Raw genomic sequence first — 16,678 nt, forward strand, 5'->3', positions numbered from 1 at the left:
CAAGTGAAAGGATTTCCCAATAGGATTGTAGATCAGGTGCTTCAAAAGGAAAATTTTCTCTGGACTCTTTGTGACTATTTGAAAAGGTGTCTAGTTGAATGGAGAACTCGAACCACACGAGTTATCCATTCTACAAAGCACCTCCACATACAATATCTCATTGCCTTTACAAGAACACTAATGAGGAGACCCTGAGAGTTGGGAATACTGCTAAGACTAAAATGTCTGGTCAGTGTTCAGCCTACTGTGTCTAACAGCACGTCCGTTTACAAGGCAGTACGTTCTTTACGGAAAGTCTCAGACAACTTAGGTCGGTCAGATAAAAGCTCCCTGCTTGTGTGTGCGAAGACCTCAGTGACAGGTAAAGGGAGCTCCCGGGGACAAGGCCGGTACCTGGTTGACCGCGGCGTGTTCTCTCAGCGCCAGGTCCCAGAAGCAGCAGCCGATCTGGTTTCCGCACTGGCCGACTGCGACCAGGGCAGACAAAGCACAGAGAATGGAAGTTAGGCAGGAAACAAGGCGGCCGGACTCTGCGGGGACCCGATCCCCACCCGCCTGGGTGGCTCACCTTGCACGACCACCGACTGGGTCATGCTGCAGTGCGCCCAGCCCGCTGCACCCAGGAGCCCGCGCCAGCTTTCAGATTCGCCCGCTCACCTAGCGAGCTTTAGGGGAGGGCGGCCGTAAGTTACGCCGCTGCCGCAAGCCAACACCGTCGCAAAGCCCTTCTCTAGGTTCAGACCGAGATTTTCCGTCAGCAGGCCGCTCGCGGGCCCTGGCGTCTCGCCGTTACCATAGCGACGCGGCCTCCAGACCGCAGATCCTCGCTGCCTTGTCAACATCTTTGGGCATCGGCAGCTCCAGAGGCCCGGGTAACTGGCGGGTAACTAGGCTTTGGAGTAGCAGTTTAAAATAAGAATCAGCCGTTCAAAAGCTATTAGAGGTTTAGTCTTCGTCCTCCGTTTTAACATCCGGGGTGGTGGGTGAAATTTCGTTTATTCAGATTCTATGGGGCGCTGCGTTAGCGTCTCTTTGCGACCAGCCCTTTGTTCTAACAGAAAAACGAGGAATGACGATGAGCACAGAGAAACATCAGAGAAAAATCGTCAGGGCACAACGGAATCTAGGTGGTTATATACTTAAAAGAAAAAAAGGCAAAGTTCAGAGAAAATATTTGTTGAACGCAGTAGACTCCAAACGTTACCTTCTAGGGTCTATGGAGGATTCGAAAGAAAGTAAGACCCAGTCCAAGAAGCTTCAAGTCTAGTTGAAGACACACACACACACAACAGTGACAGAATTGGGACTTAACAATAGTATATGACGTTGACTGTAAGTGCAGTAGGATTCAGGGGATGAAGATGTAGATGAGCAAACAGAAGACAGAGAGAAGGGATAAAAACTAGGCATTTGATTTATGTGCAATGTTTAGATGGGCTAGAGGAGAAGATGGAAAAATCAGGAATTTCTGAAAATGATCAACTCTTTAACATTGTCAAACATTAAAAAAATACTGTAAACTTTTATTGCTTGTAGACCAGATTTCAATGAACAGCTCAAGTACTTCTTTAGTGAAATCAATATATTACATAAAAAATCTAAGGAATTACAAAACTTTTTTTTTGTGTGGAGACGTTTTTGCTATAAGATGTGTGTGCTCGCCAGACAGACAGAGAGACAGAAAGTGAGAAATCACCCCCCAGGGGGGATGGCCATGCCACAATCCCTTCTCTTCCATTCTCTGGGGATCTTGGGCACGCATGCACATGCACCCGGCTTGAGTTTAAGACACTGGGTCTGGGACTCGAACCATGGTCGACTACATGGGAGTCCAGCGACATAGCCATTATGCAACTGCTGGTCCCAGGAACTACAAAACTCTTAAGAAATCCCCATTTAATAAAAAGTTAAATTATATATATATTTTAAATGTGTAGTAATATAAATTATAGTATTATTCAATTGCTTAGAACAACTTATTTCCCCACCAAGACAAATAATAGTTATTACTCCATTTTTCTGATAGCTGGTAAGGCTGAGGTTGTTTATGATGCTGTGGCTTTCCCACATTTCTATTTGGATGTGTTTTACTTTTATTTTATATCTCTTGGGAGTAATAGGCAGATTTAAAAAAAAAGTTTTTGCTATGTAATAGACCTCTAAAACTTATTTCTCCTGTCTGAGACTTTGTACACTTTGAGCATTTCCTCACTTTACATCTCTGCTCCCTTTCCCTCCCCTGACCTCTGACAACTATGACTCTATTCTCCACTTTTATAAGTTCATATTTTTATTTGTCTTTCTGTCCTTGACTTATTAACCCAGCATAAGGCCCTCTAACTCCATCTTTACTTTGAAAATGAAAGAATTTTCTTCTTTTTTTCTAAAAAAAAGAATTATTAATTAATTAATTTATTATTCTTTAATTTGACTGGGGAGAGAGAGAGAGAGAGAGAGAAGGAAGGCTGCCAGGAATATTGTTTGGGTAGAAGAAAAAGGCTCTAGAGAAAAGGCTGCTGTGATCAAAAAAGCCTAAAACCAGACTTCCAAGAAACAAGTTTCCAAGTAATCATGCCCCAGACAAGACCTCAAGAGTGGAGGATGAAAAATAAACTTGTCGAACAATATAAAATTCACAACGTCTGACATGGAAATTAAAAAAAAAAAAAAGCCAGATACGCAAGAACGTACTCCATAATGAGAAAAATCAGTCAGTGAAAAGTAGATTAAGATAGAACAAATGGCTTTTCCCATCAGACAAGGTGGAAGGTGAAAAAGCTGAGAAACAGGATACTAAGGGAAAGAAATCTGAAGCCAAGAAGGCTGATACCAGTGGCAAAGTTAAAAAGGGTGACCTCAAGGCTAAAAAAAAGCCCAAAAAAGGGAAACCCATTAGTGACTTGTGAACAGGTCCTAGTCTGTGGCATCAGCAGATACTCTTGATCTGCCCTGTATTTTAGGAAGGCCACAAGAGGAAGTACTCAGACACTAAATCCAGGATTGAAATGACAAAGGAGGAGAAGGTTCTTGTCACTGTCATAAAACCAGCTGGTAGGGACAAGAAGGTGGTATCTAGGTGGTTAAACTTTGCAAAATGCCTAGGTATTATCCTACCGAAGATATGCCTCCAAAAGTTGTTGAGCCAAGACAAAAACCAAAAACCAAAAAACCCTTCAATGAGCATGTGAGAAAGCTGCGAACCAGTATTACTCCCAGGACCATTCTCACTGGACGCCACAGAGAAAAGAGTGGTTTTCCTGAAGCAGTTGAGGAGTGGCTTTCTACTTGTGACTGGATCTCTGGTCTTCAATTGAGTTGCACTGCTTAGAACACACCAGAAATTTGTCATCGCTACCTCCACAAAAAACGATATTAGTAAGATAAAAATCCCGAAACACCTCACTAATGCTTATTTCAAGAAAAAGGAGCTGTGATGCCCAGACATCAGGAAGGAGATCTTTGGCACAGAAAAGGAGAAATAAGAGATTATAGAGCAGCACAAGTTTGATTGGAAAGCTGTGGACTCGCAAATTTTACTAAAAATCAAAGCCGTTACATAGCTCTAGGGCTACTTGCAATCCATGTTTGCCCTAACAAATGGAGTTTATCCTCACAAATTGGTGTTCTAAATTTCTTACCAAGAATCTAATTAAATAACATATACACACACACACACACACATATATACACACACACATATATATAGCACAAATGAAAGAATTAGTAAATAAGGATATTAAAATAAATAACTGTTTCAGAAGGCAGAAGGAATCATAAGCAGATTAAGAGACAAATATAAAAAGGAGATCCAAATTTGATTTCTGAGATCAAAAGTACGATGTCTAGGATGAAAGATGGATAGAATTAAGAGCAGATTAGACAATGCAAAAGAAAAGAATAATGAACTTAAAGATGAAGTAATGGAAACTACTCCAAATAAAACAAAGAACAAAAGGATAAATATATATGAAAAAACAAAAACAAAAACGGAGGATTGGTGAGCTATGAGAGAACTTTGAAAAGTTTAATATACATATAATTGGGAGTTCCAGAAGGAGGAAATCAAGTATACTTGAAGATATAACCCCCCTCCCCCAAATTTCCCAAAGTGACAAGTGTTATAAGTCCACAAACCAACCCCAGAAACTCAATGAAACGTAGGCACAAGAAACAAGAAGAAAACTATACAAAGCACCTTGTAGTTAAATTGCTTGAAATCAGTGATAAAGAGCAAATCTTAAAACAGCTAGTGAGAAAAGACATACTACATATAGAGAAACACAGTAATAACAGCAGACATTTTTTGTTGGAAACAATGTAAGCCAGAAAATAGCAGAGCAAAGATTTTTATGTCCTGGCTAGCTGATGGCATGGTGGTTAAGGTGGATGGATCCAATATGATGGTTTGAATCCTTGTCCTGGTGGCTTGAAAACAACTCCGGGAATATGTGTGTGTGTGCTCAAAATCTTGAGAGGAGAATGGAAGAGACTGTGGCATGGCCATCCCCCCGGGGGTTGCTTTCCCTCTTTCTCTCTCCAGCCAGCACACATGCCCTACGGCAAATTGAAAAAAAAGAAAAAAATCTTTTCAGTACTTAAAACAAAACTGATGACTTCAGACATCATATCTAGTGAAAATATTATTAAAAAAACTGAAAATGAAATAAAGACATACAAAAGTTATTTAGTTAAAACTAATTACTAGCAGATCAGTACTGTGAAATGGTCTTTCGGGCGAAAGGAAAATGATGTTGGATGAACATCTGGACCTACTGGAGAGGATAAAGAACACTGAAAATGATAAACATATAGGTAAATAGAAAAGTCTTCCCTTGTGTTGAAAAAGTTTTACAAAGATTGCTCAAAAACAATGACACGTTAGGACCAGCAGATGCCGTAATGGTAGTTATGGGACTCCCACATAGTGGGCAACAGTTTGAGTCCTGGACCAGGAGATTTAAAACTCATGCTGGGCATGTGTGGTGTGCTCCCAAAATCCTGAGAAGAGAATGGAGAGAGGGGATTACGGCATGGCATCTCCCCTGCAGGGTGAGTTCTCGCTTTCTGTCTCTCTGGGGAGTGCATGCACCCTATAGCATAACCTCTCTCTCTCAAAAAAAAAAAAAAAAAAAAGTTGTGAGGTTTATCATATAACAGAAATAAAAACAGACTATATTTTTTCTAGTATATGAAAGTGGCGTAATGTTATTTAAAAGTAGACTGTGAAAATTTAAAGATATATGCTATAAACCCCAAAGTAATCAAAAAATAATGTAGGACACAAAGATGCACAGCAACAAACCGATAATGGAGATAAAATAGATTCATAAAATATACTCGTTTGACCCAAAAGCATACAATAACAAGAAAAAGGAAACAAAGAACTGATGGCAAAAATAAAATACAAATAATGACAGATATAAATCCAACCTATATATCATATTAAATATAAAATAACCAAACACCCTTCTTTTCTTTTCTTTCTTTCTTTTTTCTTTTTTTAAAAAAGATTTTTGCTATAGTATGCATGTGCTCGCTGGAGAGAGAGAGACAGAGAGACAGTGAGAGACATATAGAAAGTGAGAAATCACATTCTTCCCCTCATCTGGGGGATGGCCATGCCACAATCCCTTTTCCTCCACTTTCCTCAGAATTTTGGGTACACACACACATCACCTGGCATGAGGTTGAAGCTACCAGGTCCAGGACTCGAATTGTAGTCAGTCATGTGGGAGTGCAGCAAAGTAACCATTATCCCATCTGCTGGTCCCACAAACACCCTTCTTAAAAGACAAAGATGATTAATGTGGATAAAATATACAAGACTCAACTATATGCTGTTTACCAAAAAAAACCCCAAAACACTTTGAATATGAAAACCAGATAGGCTAAATGTAAAAGAATAGGAAAAGGCATGTCATGCTAACATTAATGAGTAAAAAGTAGCTGTAAAAATTTCAGACCAAGTAGATTTCAAAGCAATGAATATTATGGCTAAAGAAAGATATTTCTTAATGACAAGAATGTCGTTTCATTGAAAGAAGATAATAGTACTAAAAATACTTAGAAGTAAATACTAGCAGAATAGAAAAGAGAAGTAAATTCACAACTATAGTTAGAGATTTCAAGAAAACAAAGTCATGGAAAGCAACAGTAGATACCAGAGACAATATACGAGTAGGGTGGGAAATGGCAGAAGGTGAGAGGGAGGGAGTCAAAGGGGAGAAAAAAGAAGCAAAATATGTAAGAAACAAGAAATAGGAAACTATTTGTTGACAATAATACATATGGTAATATCCTTGATTGAACCAATATACAGTGTATTCTGGATGAAAAATATCATTTTGCACACTGTAATTATGTACGGTGAATGAATGTAAATACATTTGAAAATACTATAAAATAAATTTATCTTAAGAAATCCTTATTTCAATAGTTGATAAATATATAGAAAATCATTAAGAATATAGAAGATTGGGGCCAGCAGGTGATGTGGTGGTTAAGGCACTGGACTCCCACATGGCTGACCACAGTTCAAGTCCCGTATCTGGTGGTTTGAAAATTACACTGAGTGCGTGTACGTGTGTGCTTAAAATTCTAGGAGAAGAGTGGAGAAGGGATTGTGGCATAGCCATCTTTCCTGGGGCACGATTTCTTACTTTCCCTCTCGCTGTCTCTCTGTGGTGAGTACATGAACCCTATGTCAAAACCTTAAAAAAAAAGAGAGAATATAGGAGACTAGAGGAACAACATAAATCACCTATATAAAGCACTTCACCCAGTGTCAGCAGAATACCCATTCTTTTCAAGTTCACATGGAATATTTACCTATTTTAAAATTAGGAATATTTACCTAATATTTATGTATTCTGGCCATGAAAACAAGGCTTATTTAAAAGAGTTCTAATAATATAGAAAATGTCTGTTGGAACCAGCAATTGGCATAATGGCTATGTCACTGGACTCCCATGTAGTTGACTGCAGTTTGAGTCCCAGACCCAGTGGCTTAAACTCATGCTGGGCACGTGTGTGTGCATGCCCAAGATCCCGAGAGGAGAATGGAGGAGAAGGGATTGCTGTGTCCATCCCTCTGGGGGTGTGGTTTCTCGCTTTTTGTCTCTCTGTCTGTCTGGCAAGTGCATGCGCCCTATAGCAACAAATCTCTCAAAAAAAGAAAAAGAATTAGAAAATGTCTATTGAGGAAAATTGAATCTAACTAGATATTAGAACCAGAAGAATAGACTATTCTCAAATATTTGGAAACTAAACAATATAGCTGTAAATAATGCATAGGTCAAAAATTAAAAAAAGGAAAAATATTTTCATTGATGAATAATAATTGTACATATTGGTGGAGTATAATGTGATTTCTGAGTATGAAAAATATAATGTGTAATGATTAAATAAGGGTATATCTATAATCACAACAATATGTCATTACTTTGTGTTGGGAACATTCAAAATTGTCATTTTTAGTTACTCTGAGATATACAGTAAATTTTAACTATAGTTACTCTACTATACTAACACTAGAAATTGTTCCTCTCTTCTATTTGTAATTTTGTTTCCATGAACCAAAATCTCTCTATCCTCCTCTAAAGGAAAATTCCACCTATAAAGGAAAATTCTAAGTAAAGGAAATGAAAATATGGAATTTAATAATTTTTGATGCACCTAAAGTAGTACTTTGATGGAAACTTATTAAATACTTATTTTAGAAAAGAAAGATCTGAGGTCATTGACCTAAGGTTCCCCTTTAAGAAATAAGAAAAAGAAAATCAAATTAAGTCCAAAGTATAAAGAAGAAGAGAGAGTAAGATTAGAATAAAAATCAAGTAAATAAAAAAAATAAGCAGAGAAAATCAATGGAACCTAAAAATCTTTGCCAGACTTTCTTGCTCTTGAGATAAAATCTTAAACTCCTGCTCCCACGTGGTCCCATGTGGTTTGTACTTGTCTCTCAGACCATATTTCCTTTCGGATTTTCTTTGCTGGGGTTAGGCTGGCCTTTCAGATCATGGGCAACAAGAACCTTGCACATGCTGTTCCCCATTTGCCCCCTCCCCAACTGTCTCAGTGTGTTTGCCTCCCACTCATTTTCTCCTTTTAGTGCTTATTCATCTTTTAAATTTAGAGTCAAAGTCTTAGTCTAGAGCATATCCTACCCTGACCCATAAAGTCCATTAAAACAGAAAGTATGTTTGGCTTTTCTTTTTAATTTTAGCACATAATACCTGCCTGGCTCATGGTGAATTCCTAGCAATCATTTGTTCAGTGAATGAATGAAATCTAATAATGAAGGAGTCTGTTTTCTTCAGATACAACTGGATCAAATATTACTCTGTGGTTTTTTTGGAAGAGGTTTTTGCCTTAAAGTGCATGTGCTTGCCAGAGAGAGAGAGACACACACAGTGAGAGGGAAAGTGAGAAATCGCCCCCCAGGGGGGATGGCCACACCTCAATCCCTTCTCCTAGGTTCTCCTCCTGGGATCTTGGGCATGATGCATATGCCCTCAGCATGAGTTTGAAGTTACCGGATCTGGGACTCCCAGCCATGTGGGAGTCCAGCAACATAACCTCTACTCCATCTGCTGGTCCCCGAATATCACTCTTTTTCAGTACCTCATAAGTCAATATCCTGAAAATGGAAAGATAATTTTTCTTAGTCTTATGCTGATTGAGACATAATTTAGAGATTGTACCATCTTCTTTTTTACCATTTATACTCCACTTATTAATCCATTACTTTGTGAAGATCTGCTGGGAGTCAAGATCGTATTGTCTTTTTAAAAGTTTTTCATTTTTAGAGAGAGACTTTTGCTATAGGGTGCATGCACTCTCCAGAGAGACAGAAAGTGAGAATTTACCACCACCCCCTGCAGGGGGAGATGGCCAGGCTGCAATCTCTTTTTCTCCATTCTCCTCTCAGGATCTTAGGCACACATGCATATGCATCTTGCGCCAGTTTTAAGCCACCAGGTCTGGGTCTCCAACTGCAGTTGACTACATGGGAGTCCAGTGACATAGCCATTATGCCATCTGCTGGTCCACATATTGTCTTCTTAGGTATTACCATAGCACTGTAAAGTTTCATAATTAAGGCTGCTATTTGGTTTGTTTCATTTATCACATGCTAAAGAAACTTGGCACGACTTGTGCCAAATGGACTAGTTAAAGATAATTAGACAAATTTGAAAGTACCACACCTGCAGATATTTTACTTTTAGTTTTAAAGGTACATTAGTGACTAAAAAGAGTGAAATCAGTGTCTCGACATTCTGATACTAAGAAATTCACAAAAAGATTAGAAGGCTAAGTGCTGATTAAGGTTTTGTATCCAAGACATTGGCTTTATGCATGTTAGTTTTTTTATTCCTCACAACTCTGTGAGATAGGGTTAATAACATTTTACAGAAAAATTTTCAGTGATTTACTAAAAATCTTAGAGCTAACATAGTGTCAAAATTCAAGACTAATTCTACCATGAAAACTTATCATCTAAGCACTACCACTTCCTCTCAAAAATGTAAACTATATAAAAATTTTGCCATCCCAAGGACCAAATATTTAGGTACTAATGGTACATTAGCTAACAATGGCCAGCAATGATTTCAACTTGTCTTACTGTGACATGGTTAAATTATTTGCCTAAGTTAAAATTGTGGTCACCTTGTTCACAGATAGAATTCTAGTAAAAAAAAAAGTTAGATTTTACCTAATATTAACTTAATTGTTGTGTAATATGTTGATCTATAACATAAAGCATATGAACACATAGCAGTGGGAACTTAGCATAAAATGTAGGTAATAACAAAAGATTTTCATTAATTAAAAAATTTTCACTAGCATTTACTAGTTTGGTCATCCAACTGTAAAAATTGAAACATTGGTTAGCTGAAGAATAGTGTTCCTGCTTAAGGATTAAACTAGAGCATTACTGAGTAGGTCAGACATTCAGTGAGGTAAGCTGCTGATAGAGAAGCCAGCAACAAGTTGGGAGAGGGAGAGAAATCCAGAGAAATGCAAAGACGGTATCAGCAGATAAGATCAGGGTTCACAGAGCAGAATAACAAGGACACTACAAGATGTATTCCTCCTTTCACAATTGTTGTTATTCCTGCCACTTGGGGATTTCAAGGCTCTCTTAAGGAAACAGGAAAGAAGAGGCAGTCCAAGCATTAGAATGAGCGTGTAAAGAATCCCATGTAAGAAGAACTATGAGGAAATTGTAATGGTGTGGTTTGAGTTTGAGGGTAGTGAAGTGAGATGAGATGTATATAGATCGGATTGACTTGGTTATTACCATAGGATAGGGAAAGCATGAGAGATAAAGAGAATTAGGAAAATGGGATACAAAGTGAGAAGAATCTCGAGTGCCATTTTATGCAAAATGACTAGACTGTAGATTATCATTCATAGGTTAGGATCTTTCATATTGTTGGAAAATAGGCAGTAGCAAGAAGAAAGCCTCAAAACCTTAAAGACAGTTTTTGGTTAGGTTTCAGCTTGTTGCTGGAGCTATGAACTGAGACATTTGATTCTTTAGCAGGTAGGAAACTATGTGAAAGAATCTTCTGATGTCATAATATCTGTGTTTCACTGGAACATTCGACCATCAATCCTTTGGCAATTCTAGCCTTGTGTGGAAGGTTAGAAGAAGCAGTTGATTTATTCACATCTACAGGAATCAGACTCAGCATATTTTGGTAAGTCATATATTCTTAATTGATTTAGCTAAAACCTAATACTTACATAGATAGTTATGGAGTTTACTATGCTTTTACTAAATCATCATTGAGCAAAACACCTTTTTCCTTGGTGATTGACACATCATCTATAAAAATCACTATATAATATTACAGTTCTTAAAACTTTATAATTTTATTATTACCATCCCTAAACTTTTATTTATTAGATATAGAATACTACACTTGGCATATGAAACACAAGACATTTTCCATTTTTCCCACCCTTCATGAGCTATTAGGTTTTTTTTTTTCTTTTTTAGTAGGTTTTTGCTATAGAGGGTGCTCTCCAGAAAGCCAGAGAGAGACAGAGAGACAGAAAGTGAGAAGTCACCCCCACAGTGGGAATGGTCACTCTGCAATTCCTTCTCCTTCATTCTCCTCTCAGGATCTTGGGTACGCACGCACACATGCCCGCCATGTGTTTAAGCCACTGGATCCAGGACTCAAACTGCGGTCAGCTACATGAGTCCAACGACATAGCCATTACTCCAACTGCTGGTCCCCTTCATGGGCTATTAGTTTAAGACAAGCAAATTCATTAGTAAGAAAGTGAGAAAATGTCCACTGTGTGCCGAACACTTTTCTAGGTAATGAACAGTTCAGTGGTGACAAAAATAGACATGGTACTGAGGGAGATGTTGAAAACATTTTTGTTTTTACAGCAAATTAGGGCAGTGTTTCTCAATGGGGTAATTTCGCTTTTCTCTCCCACCAGGAGACATTTGGCAATGCCTGGAACCATTTTTAACTGTCACACTTGGGGGAAAGGTGCTATTTGGATGTAGAACTTGGATGCTGTAAAACATCCTTCAAAGCACAGGGCAGTCTCCTTTCTCCCCAGCTAGGAATCATCTGACCTCAAATGTCAGTAGTGTCATGGTTGAGAAACTCTGCATTAAAATGATGATAATGTTACCAAGCAGAAACAATGGTAGCTATGAAAACTTAGATAACTTGGGGGTTATAAAAGGTTTCTCTGAGAAAATTTAGAATTAGTGCGTGGTCCTAGCCCATAAAACGTGGGAGCTCTGGGTTGGGGGAGAGTTCCAAGCAGAAGCAACAATAGGCACTAAGGAGTTTATTTGTATGTATGCAGATACGTGCATGCCTGTGTGGGTATATGACAGGTCTTTTTTCATGGAAAGTTCGTATTATGAAAAAACTAGGTATGGATTCCAAAAATTTTTTGCACTCAAATCAACTCATACTTGAATTTCATTTTCTATGAACTTTTTGAAACTGTCATATAAGTATAATAAAAATTTAAAAATATATTTCATACACATGCATATACTCTAATGCTCAGTAGCATATGCTGGTTAGGCACTGCACTTTGCATGTATCATCTTATTTAGTCCTTACATTACCCTGAAAGTAGATGATATTATTATTCCCAATTTACCCCTGAGAGATATAGAGAAGTTAAGAAAGATCACTTGGTTGGGGAGGGCCAGAACCTGAATTTGAACTCAGAATTAGTCCAATTCTCCCAAAGCCACTCAACTACTTACTGCACTGTGCATGTAGAGAGGTGAGGGACAATGATCACCAGGGACAGAGAAATAGCTAACAGTATCCTGACAGATGTGAAATTCTGTACTTCAGAAGAAAAGACAAGCAGAGATAGGTAGAGAGGCAGTGGGAGTGAGTGGGAGTAAGGGCTCAAGATTGTTGATTGCAGCAATCATTAAATGCAAACTGATTTTCATACAGCAGAAATGGGCTTCAGTTACATTAACCTTAGGGCATGGTTTACTTTTCCTTTTATCGCCTGGTTGCTATTTTGTATTTGTTGCACGATTTAAAGTTTATATGTAAGGGATAGTTGTGTAATGTAGTATTTCAACACTTTTATAGATATAAATAGTTAAAAATGTTATTTTCAGAATGTTTCTATAGATCTGTAATCAAACATTAACATTATAGATTCTAAATAACTCTTCAAGTTCTCCCCATGCCTCCTCCATTATTTTAACTTTTTAATCTATAATAGGTTTTCAGTGAATTATGCCTTTTCGATTTGGAACCCAGCCAAGGAGGTGTCCAGTGGAAGGAGGAGATTCTTCAGTTGGGCTGGAATCGGGCCTAAGCTCCAGCACTGCCTGTAATGGGAAAGAGACGTCACCGACTAGGTAAAGTCTGCTATCCCGACAACGAAGTGTTGGCTGTCATCTTTATCTAATACTCACATTAGCAAGGACGAGAACGTCAGGAATTCAAAACACTGCTGCTATTAAATTAGTGTTAACAGAGCCCAGGTTTTCTTGTTTTCTTAGCATATAGTCTGTATATTGTACCTCTTTTTTTTTTTTTTTTTTTTTTTTTAGGTTTTTACCATAGGGCATGCACCAGAAAGAGAGACAGAGAGGGAAGGTGAGACATCTTTGTAAATCTTTGCCCTTTCTCTCTCTCTCTTTCTCTCTCTGGTGCTTAAAATTTTTTTTTTTAATATTTCTTTTAGGTTTTTGCCATATAGTCTGTGTGCTCACTAGAGAGGAGAGAGACAGAAAGAGGAAAAGTGAGAAACCGCTCCCTTGGAGGGATGGCCTCACTGCAATTCCTTCTCATCCATTCTCCTTTTAGGATTTTGGGCATGCATACACATGCCCAGTGTGATTTTCAAGTCACTGGGTCCAGGATTCAAATCGTGGTCTGTCATATGAGAATCTAGCCACCTTACCAATCACACCACCTGCTGGTCCTCTGGTGCATTTTAAAGATTGTTAATAGTTCAAAGATTGAATAACACTTAATTAACAAACAAATCTTCAGTGTTGTTCTGTGCCCACATGTTGCTCTAAGGGTAAAGCTGCAAATAGACTTCAACCTCAGATTTACTATCACTGACTTTGATTTGACCTTTGGCAGAAAGAGAGCAATATAGAGAATGGAGATTCTAGGAAGCAAATAATTTTTGCAAAAGTGAAGAAAACTATAATAAGTAGGATTTTTCCTACTTTCCTGCTGTTTACCATAGCAAGACATTAGGTACTATACTCTTAGATTTCTCATGGCTTGGAGATGTTTGGAACATAGATTTAAGCTTAATAAGAGTGCTACTTTAAAAATCAGTTATATAAGGATGAAATAGATTTCTTTGGTAAATATTGAGCCCCTTGCTTTTTATATGTTTAAGGCTGGGTGATTATGTGGTGGGAATGTTGGAAAGGAAATTCATATACTAGATGTATTTTTAGACTAGGGCTGTTTCAAATCTGAGATTCTATCAACATTTGAATAGTATGTGGAATAGTGTTTTCAGTTTTAAACTTTTCCACAAAGATTCTAGTCTTGAAATCCTACAAGTGTTTTAAGGTGTATATACATATTCATTGCTATAATATTATTGCTATATGCACTTATAAAAATAACTGTGCACTTTTTAAATAACTATACAGTTTTTTAATTTTGCCATTTAGCAATCACTGCATATATTTCAAAATTAACATCTGGAGTATTATTTTTGTATATATGAATTCCTTATAATTAAATATATGGGAGCAACCACAATGTCCTATATAAGTCTTAAAATGCCTCATCAGCATCACTGTGGTATACTTACTTTGTAACATTTAAAGATGTCAATGTGTCTTTAAAATGACAAATAAATACTCAAACTTTGCTGCCCGGAAAAATATGTCCTTTTTAGTATCTCAATACCTATCATTTGTTTTTTTACTTAGGCAACTCCGAAGATGCCCTGGAAGTCATTGCCTGACAGTAACTGATGTTCCCATCACTGTCTATGCTACAATGCGAAAGCCACCTGCACAAAGCAGCAAGGAAATGCATCCTAAATAGCATCATTAAGTCTTGTAGAGGTTTGACTAGGTCAAGGGTAATGGGCCAGTATCATCTTATGAGCTGGTAAACAAATAAAAGTGGTGGCACCTTTGGATGCTGATAGCAGTTGAATATTTACTTTTAGTGAGACAGACAGAAATGTAGTTAGTAAAGCACGTATAGTACTAAACCATCAGTTATATCTAATAGATGAGACAGAATAATATTTCATAATTAGTGCCTTAGAGATCATCTCCCACACAGTAGATAATTAATAACAATAATTAAAGAAGAAGCTTAATCCAGCATGGTTATCAATCAGGTGGGGCCTATTCTAAATGCTTAATATAGGCTAGTTTCTTTTGTTCGTATTGAGTTGCTACTTAGCTGAATTATTTTATCTGAATATCCCAAGCCAGTTTCTAACTTGATAACTTTTGATAGTGCTCTGCCAAGGAGAATTATATTGGGTAGAAGTAGAACTATGGGGCTGTGCATTTTGGGAGACTATCTGAGATAAAAGAAAGTTCTTAGTCCATGGTTAATCTGCAAAACATTTAAACTACTTCCATATGAGAGCTCAGATTATTGGTTTCATTTACTGATAATGAGTTTAAGGCCATGGTTCTAACGCTGTCCAGAAAAAATGATGTCTCATTATCATGTTGTATCTGAAGTCCCAGCCATTCATCTTGAAGTTGTCCGAATCTATATTGAGAAAACTCGGAGGGATACTTTTATTTTATTAGACTTAAAGATAACTTTTGATGTCTAGACCAGCATTATGTGGAAACTTCAGAAAGTTCTTAGAAAAATGGATTTAAAGTGTGAGTTAATTTTGGTGTGAAAAAATTTGAAATCCATGCATAACTTTTAATAATCCACATTTTCCATGAACTTAAAAAAATTGTTAGAGGACATGTGTACCCTTCAGAGAGAAAAAGAGAGAGAGAGAGGAAAAGGGAGAAATCACTCCTCATGGGAGATAGTCCGTCTCATCCATTTCTCTTTTCCCCAGTGTGACCCATCTCTATTTCTCCTTTCTTCTCTATTTCTCCTTTCAAAGTCCTCAGGATTTTGGTCATGTGCACATATGCACCTGGCATGTTTTTCAAACTGCCACATAGAGGGCTAGAACCTCACAGTGAGTCAGGCAGAATCCAGGCACCTTAAACACCCTGCTACCAGCTGGCCCCCATCAACTTTTTGAAGACCTCTTTTATGTCTTCTCCTTTTCTTCTTGCAATAGTCCCAAGAACCTGCTTTCCTTTCCTCTTGATGGCTTGCTGCATCCATCTTATGAAATTGTCTTCTTCCAAGGATTGACTTTACAGTTAAATACAGTTTCCCTAATGAGAAATTTATTAGTTTATAATTACATGGATATAGATGCATGTTGTCTTAGTCTGTGCTTGCATTACTAACAGAAACACCTGACCTTGGGTGATTATATAAAGAAGATGAAGGTTTATTTACAGAATGCTTGATCATAGTGGCTGGAAAGTCCAAAGGCTTAGTTGATTCCATGGCTGACGGAAGCTCAGAGGATGGCAGCTGAGTGTAGGCAGAGAGAACAAGCAGCGTGCTCTCTTTTTCATAGCAACCAGCTTCATGAGAATTAACCTCTTCTCATGAGATTTAAAAATCATTTGTTCTCATGAGACATAAAAATCATTTGGTCTCATGAGACATAAAAATCATTTGGTCTCATGAGACATCATTACTCTCTTCAGGAGAGCATTACCTCCATGATGCAATCACCATGAGCTGCTCACCACCCACGAGGGCTCACCCTTGGACACCATGAAGGAATTAAGCTTTCGCTTAATACCTTTACAATGAATTCAATACAATAAATCCCAACACTTGAACTTCTTGGGGACATATTCAAACCACAATACATGTGAGCTACATTAGATGAAAAAGGAAAACCGCTATGGAGTTGTAAAATGAGAAGCTCTCTCAGAGCTTTAGAATGCAGCTTTTGAATGTTTGAATTCCAACCAGTCAAAGCAGAAAGAACTTGTCGAATATGTGGGGCTCAGAAAGTTCTTCATGCCTCCATAGGGCATCTATTGATATTATGGCTTAATCATCCCCTCCAAAAGTCAGACTGAAGTTTAATTGCCATGGTAATAAGTGTTGAG

General features: G+C 37.8%; 2 protein-coding genes across 5 annotated transcripts in view; one reads left to right on the forward strand and one right to left on the reverse strand.

The window, feature by feature from the left end:
- Nucleotides 1-688, reverse strand: part of TUBE1 (tubulin epsilon 1) — a 23,871-nt gene extending 23,183 nt beyond the window's left edge. Inside the window, exons 1-2 of the mRNA XM_006157011.3 lie at nucleotides 569-688; nucleotides 394-467 (exon numbers count right to left, since the gene is read on the reverse strand). Coding sequence (XP_006157073.1) covers nucleotides 394-467; nucleotides 569-593 — 99 coding nt within the window. The 5' untranslated portion in view covers nucleotides 594-688. The remainder of the gene's footprint in view (nucleotides 1-393; nucleotides 468-568) is intronic.
- Nucleotides 689-779: 91 nt separating this feature from the next.
- Nucleotides 780-14,665, forward strand: FAM229B (family with sequence similarity 229 member B). Of its 4 annotated transcripts, none has more exons than XM_006157012.3 (4): nucleotides 780-872; nucleotides 10,547-10,706; nucleotides 12,742-12,880; nucleotides 14,432-14,665. In XM_006157012.3, the coding sequence occupies exons 3-4, from the start codon at nucleotides 12,756-12,758 to the stop codon at nucleotides 14,547-14,549; spliced, it is 243 nt and encodes an 80-aa protein (XP_006157074.1). In that variant the 5' UTR covers nucleotides 780-872; nucleotides 10,547-10,706; nucleotides 12,742-12,755; the 3' UTR covers nucleotides 14,550-14,665. The 4 variants fall into 4 exon arrangements, with proteins under 4 accessions (XP_006157074.1, XP_027630947.1, XP_006157076.1 ...); XM_027775146.1 differs by having other exon boundaries at nucleotides 785-872; nucleotides 10,550-10,706; XM_006157014.2 differs by having other exon boundaries at nucleotides 865-883.
- The last annotated feature ends 2,013 nt before the right edge of the window (nucleotides 14,666-16,678 follow it).

This window comes from Tupaia chinensis, unplaced genomic scaffold (assembly GCF_000334495.1).
Source record: "Tupaia chinensis unplaced genomic scaffold, TupChi_1.0 Scaffold000527_1, whole genome shotgun sequence".
Taxonomy (NCBI): Eukaryota; Metazoa; Chordata; class Mammalia; order Scandentia; family Tupaiidae; genus Tupaia; species Tupaia belangeri.

Coding starts and splice junctions, on each gene's coding strand:
- FAM229B (XM_006157012.3), top strand. CDS start 12,756: ATGCCTTTTCGATTTGGAACCCAGCCAAGGAGGTGTCCAGTGGAAGGA. Junction 12,881..14,431: donor AAAGAGACGTCACCGACTAG/GTAAAGTCTGCT, acceptor TTTTTTACTTAG/GCAACTCCGAAGATGCCCTG.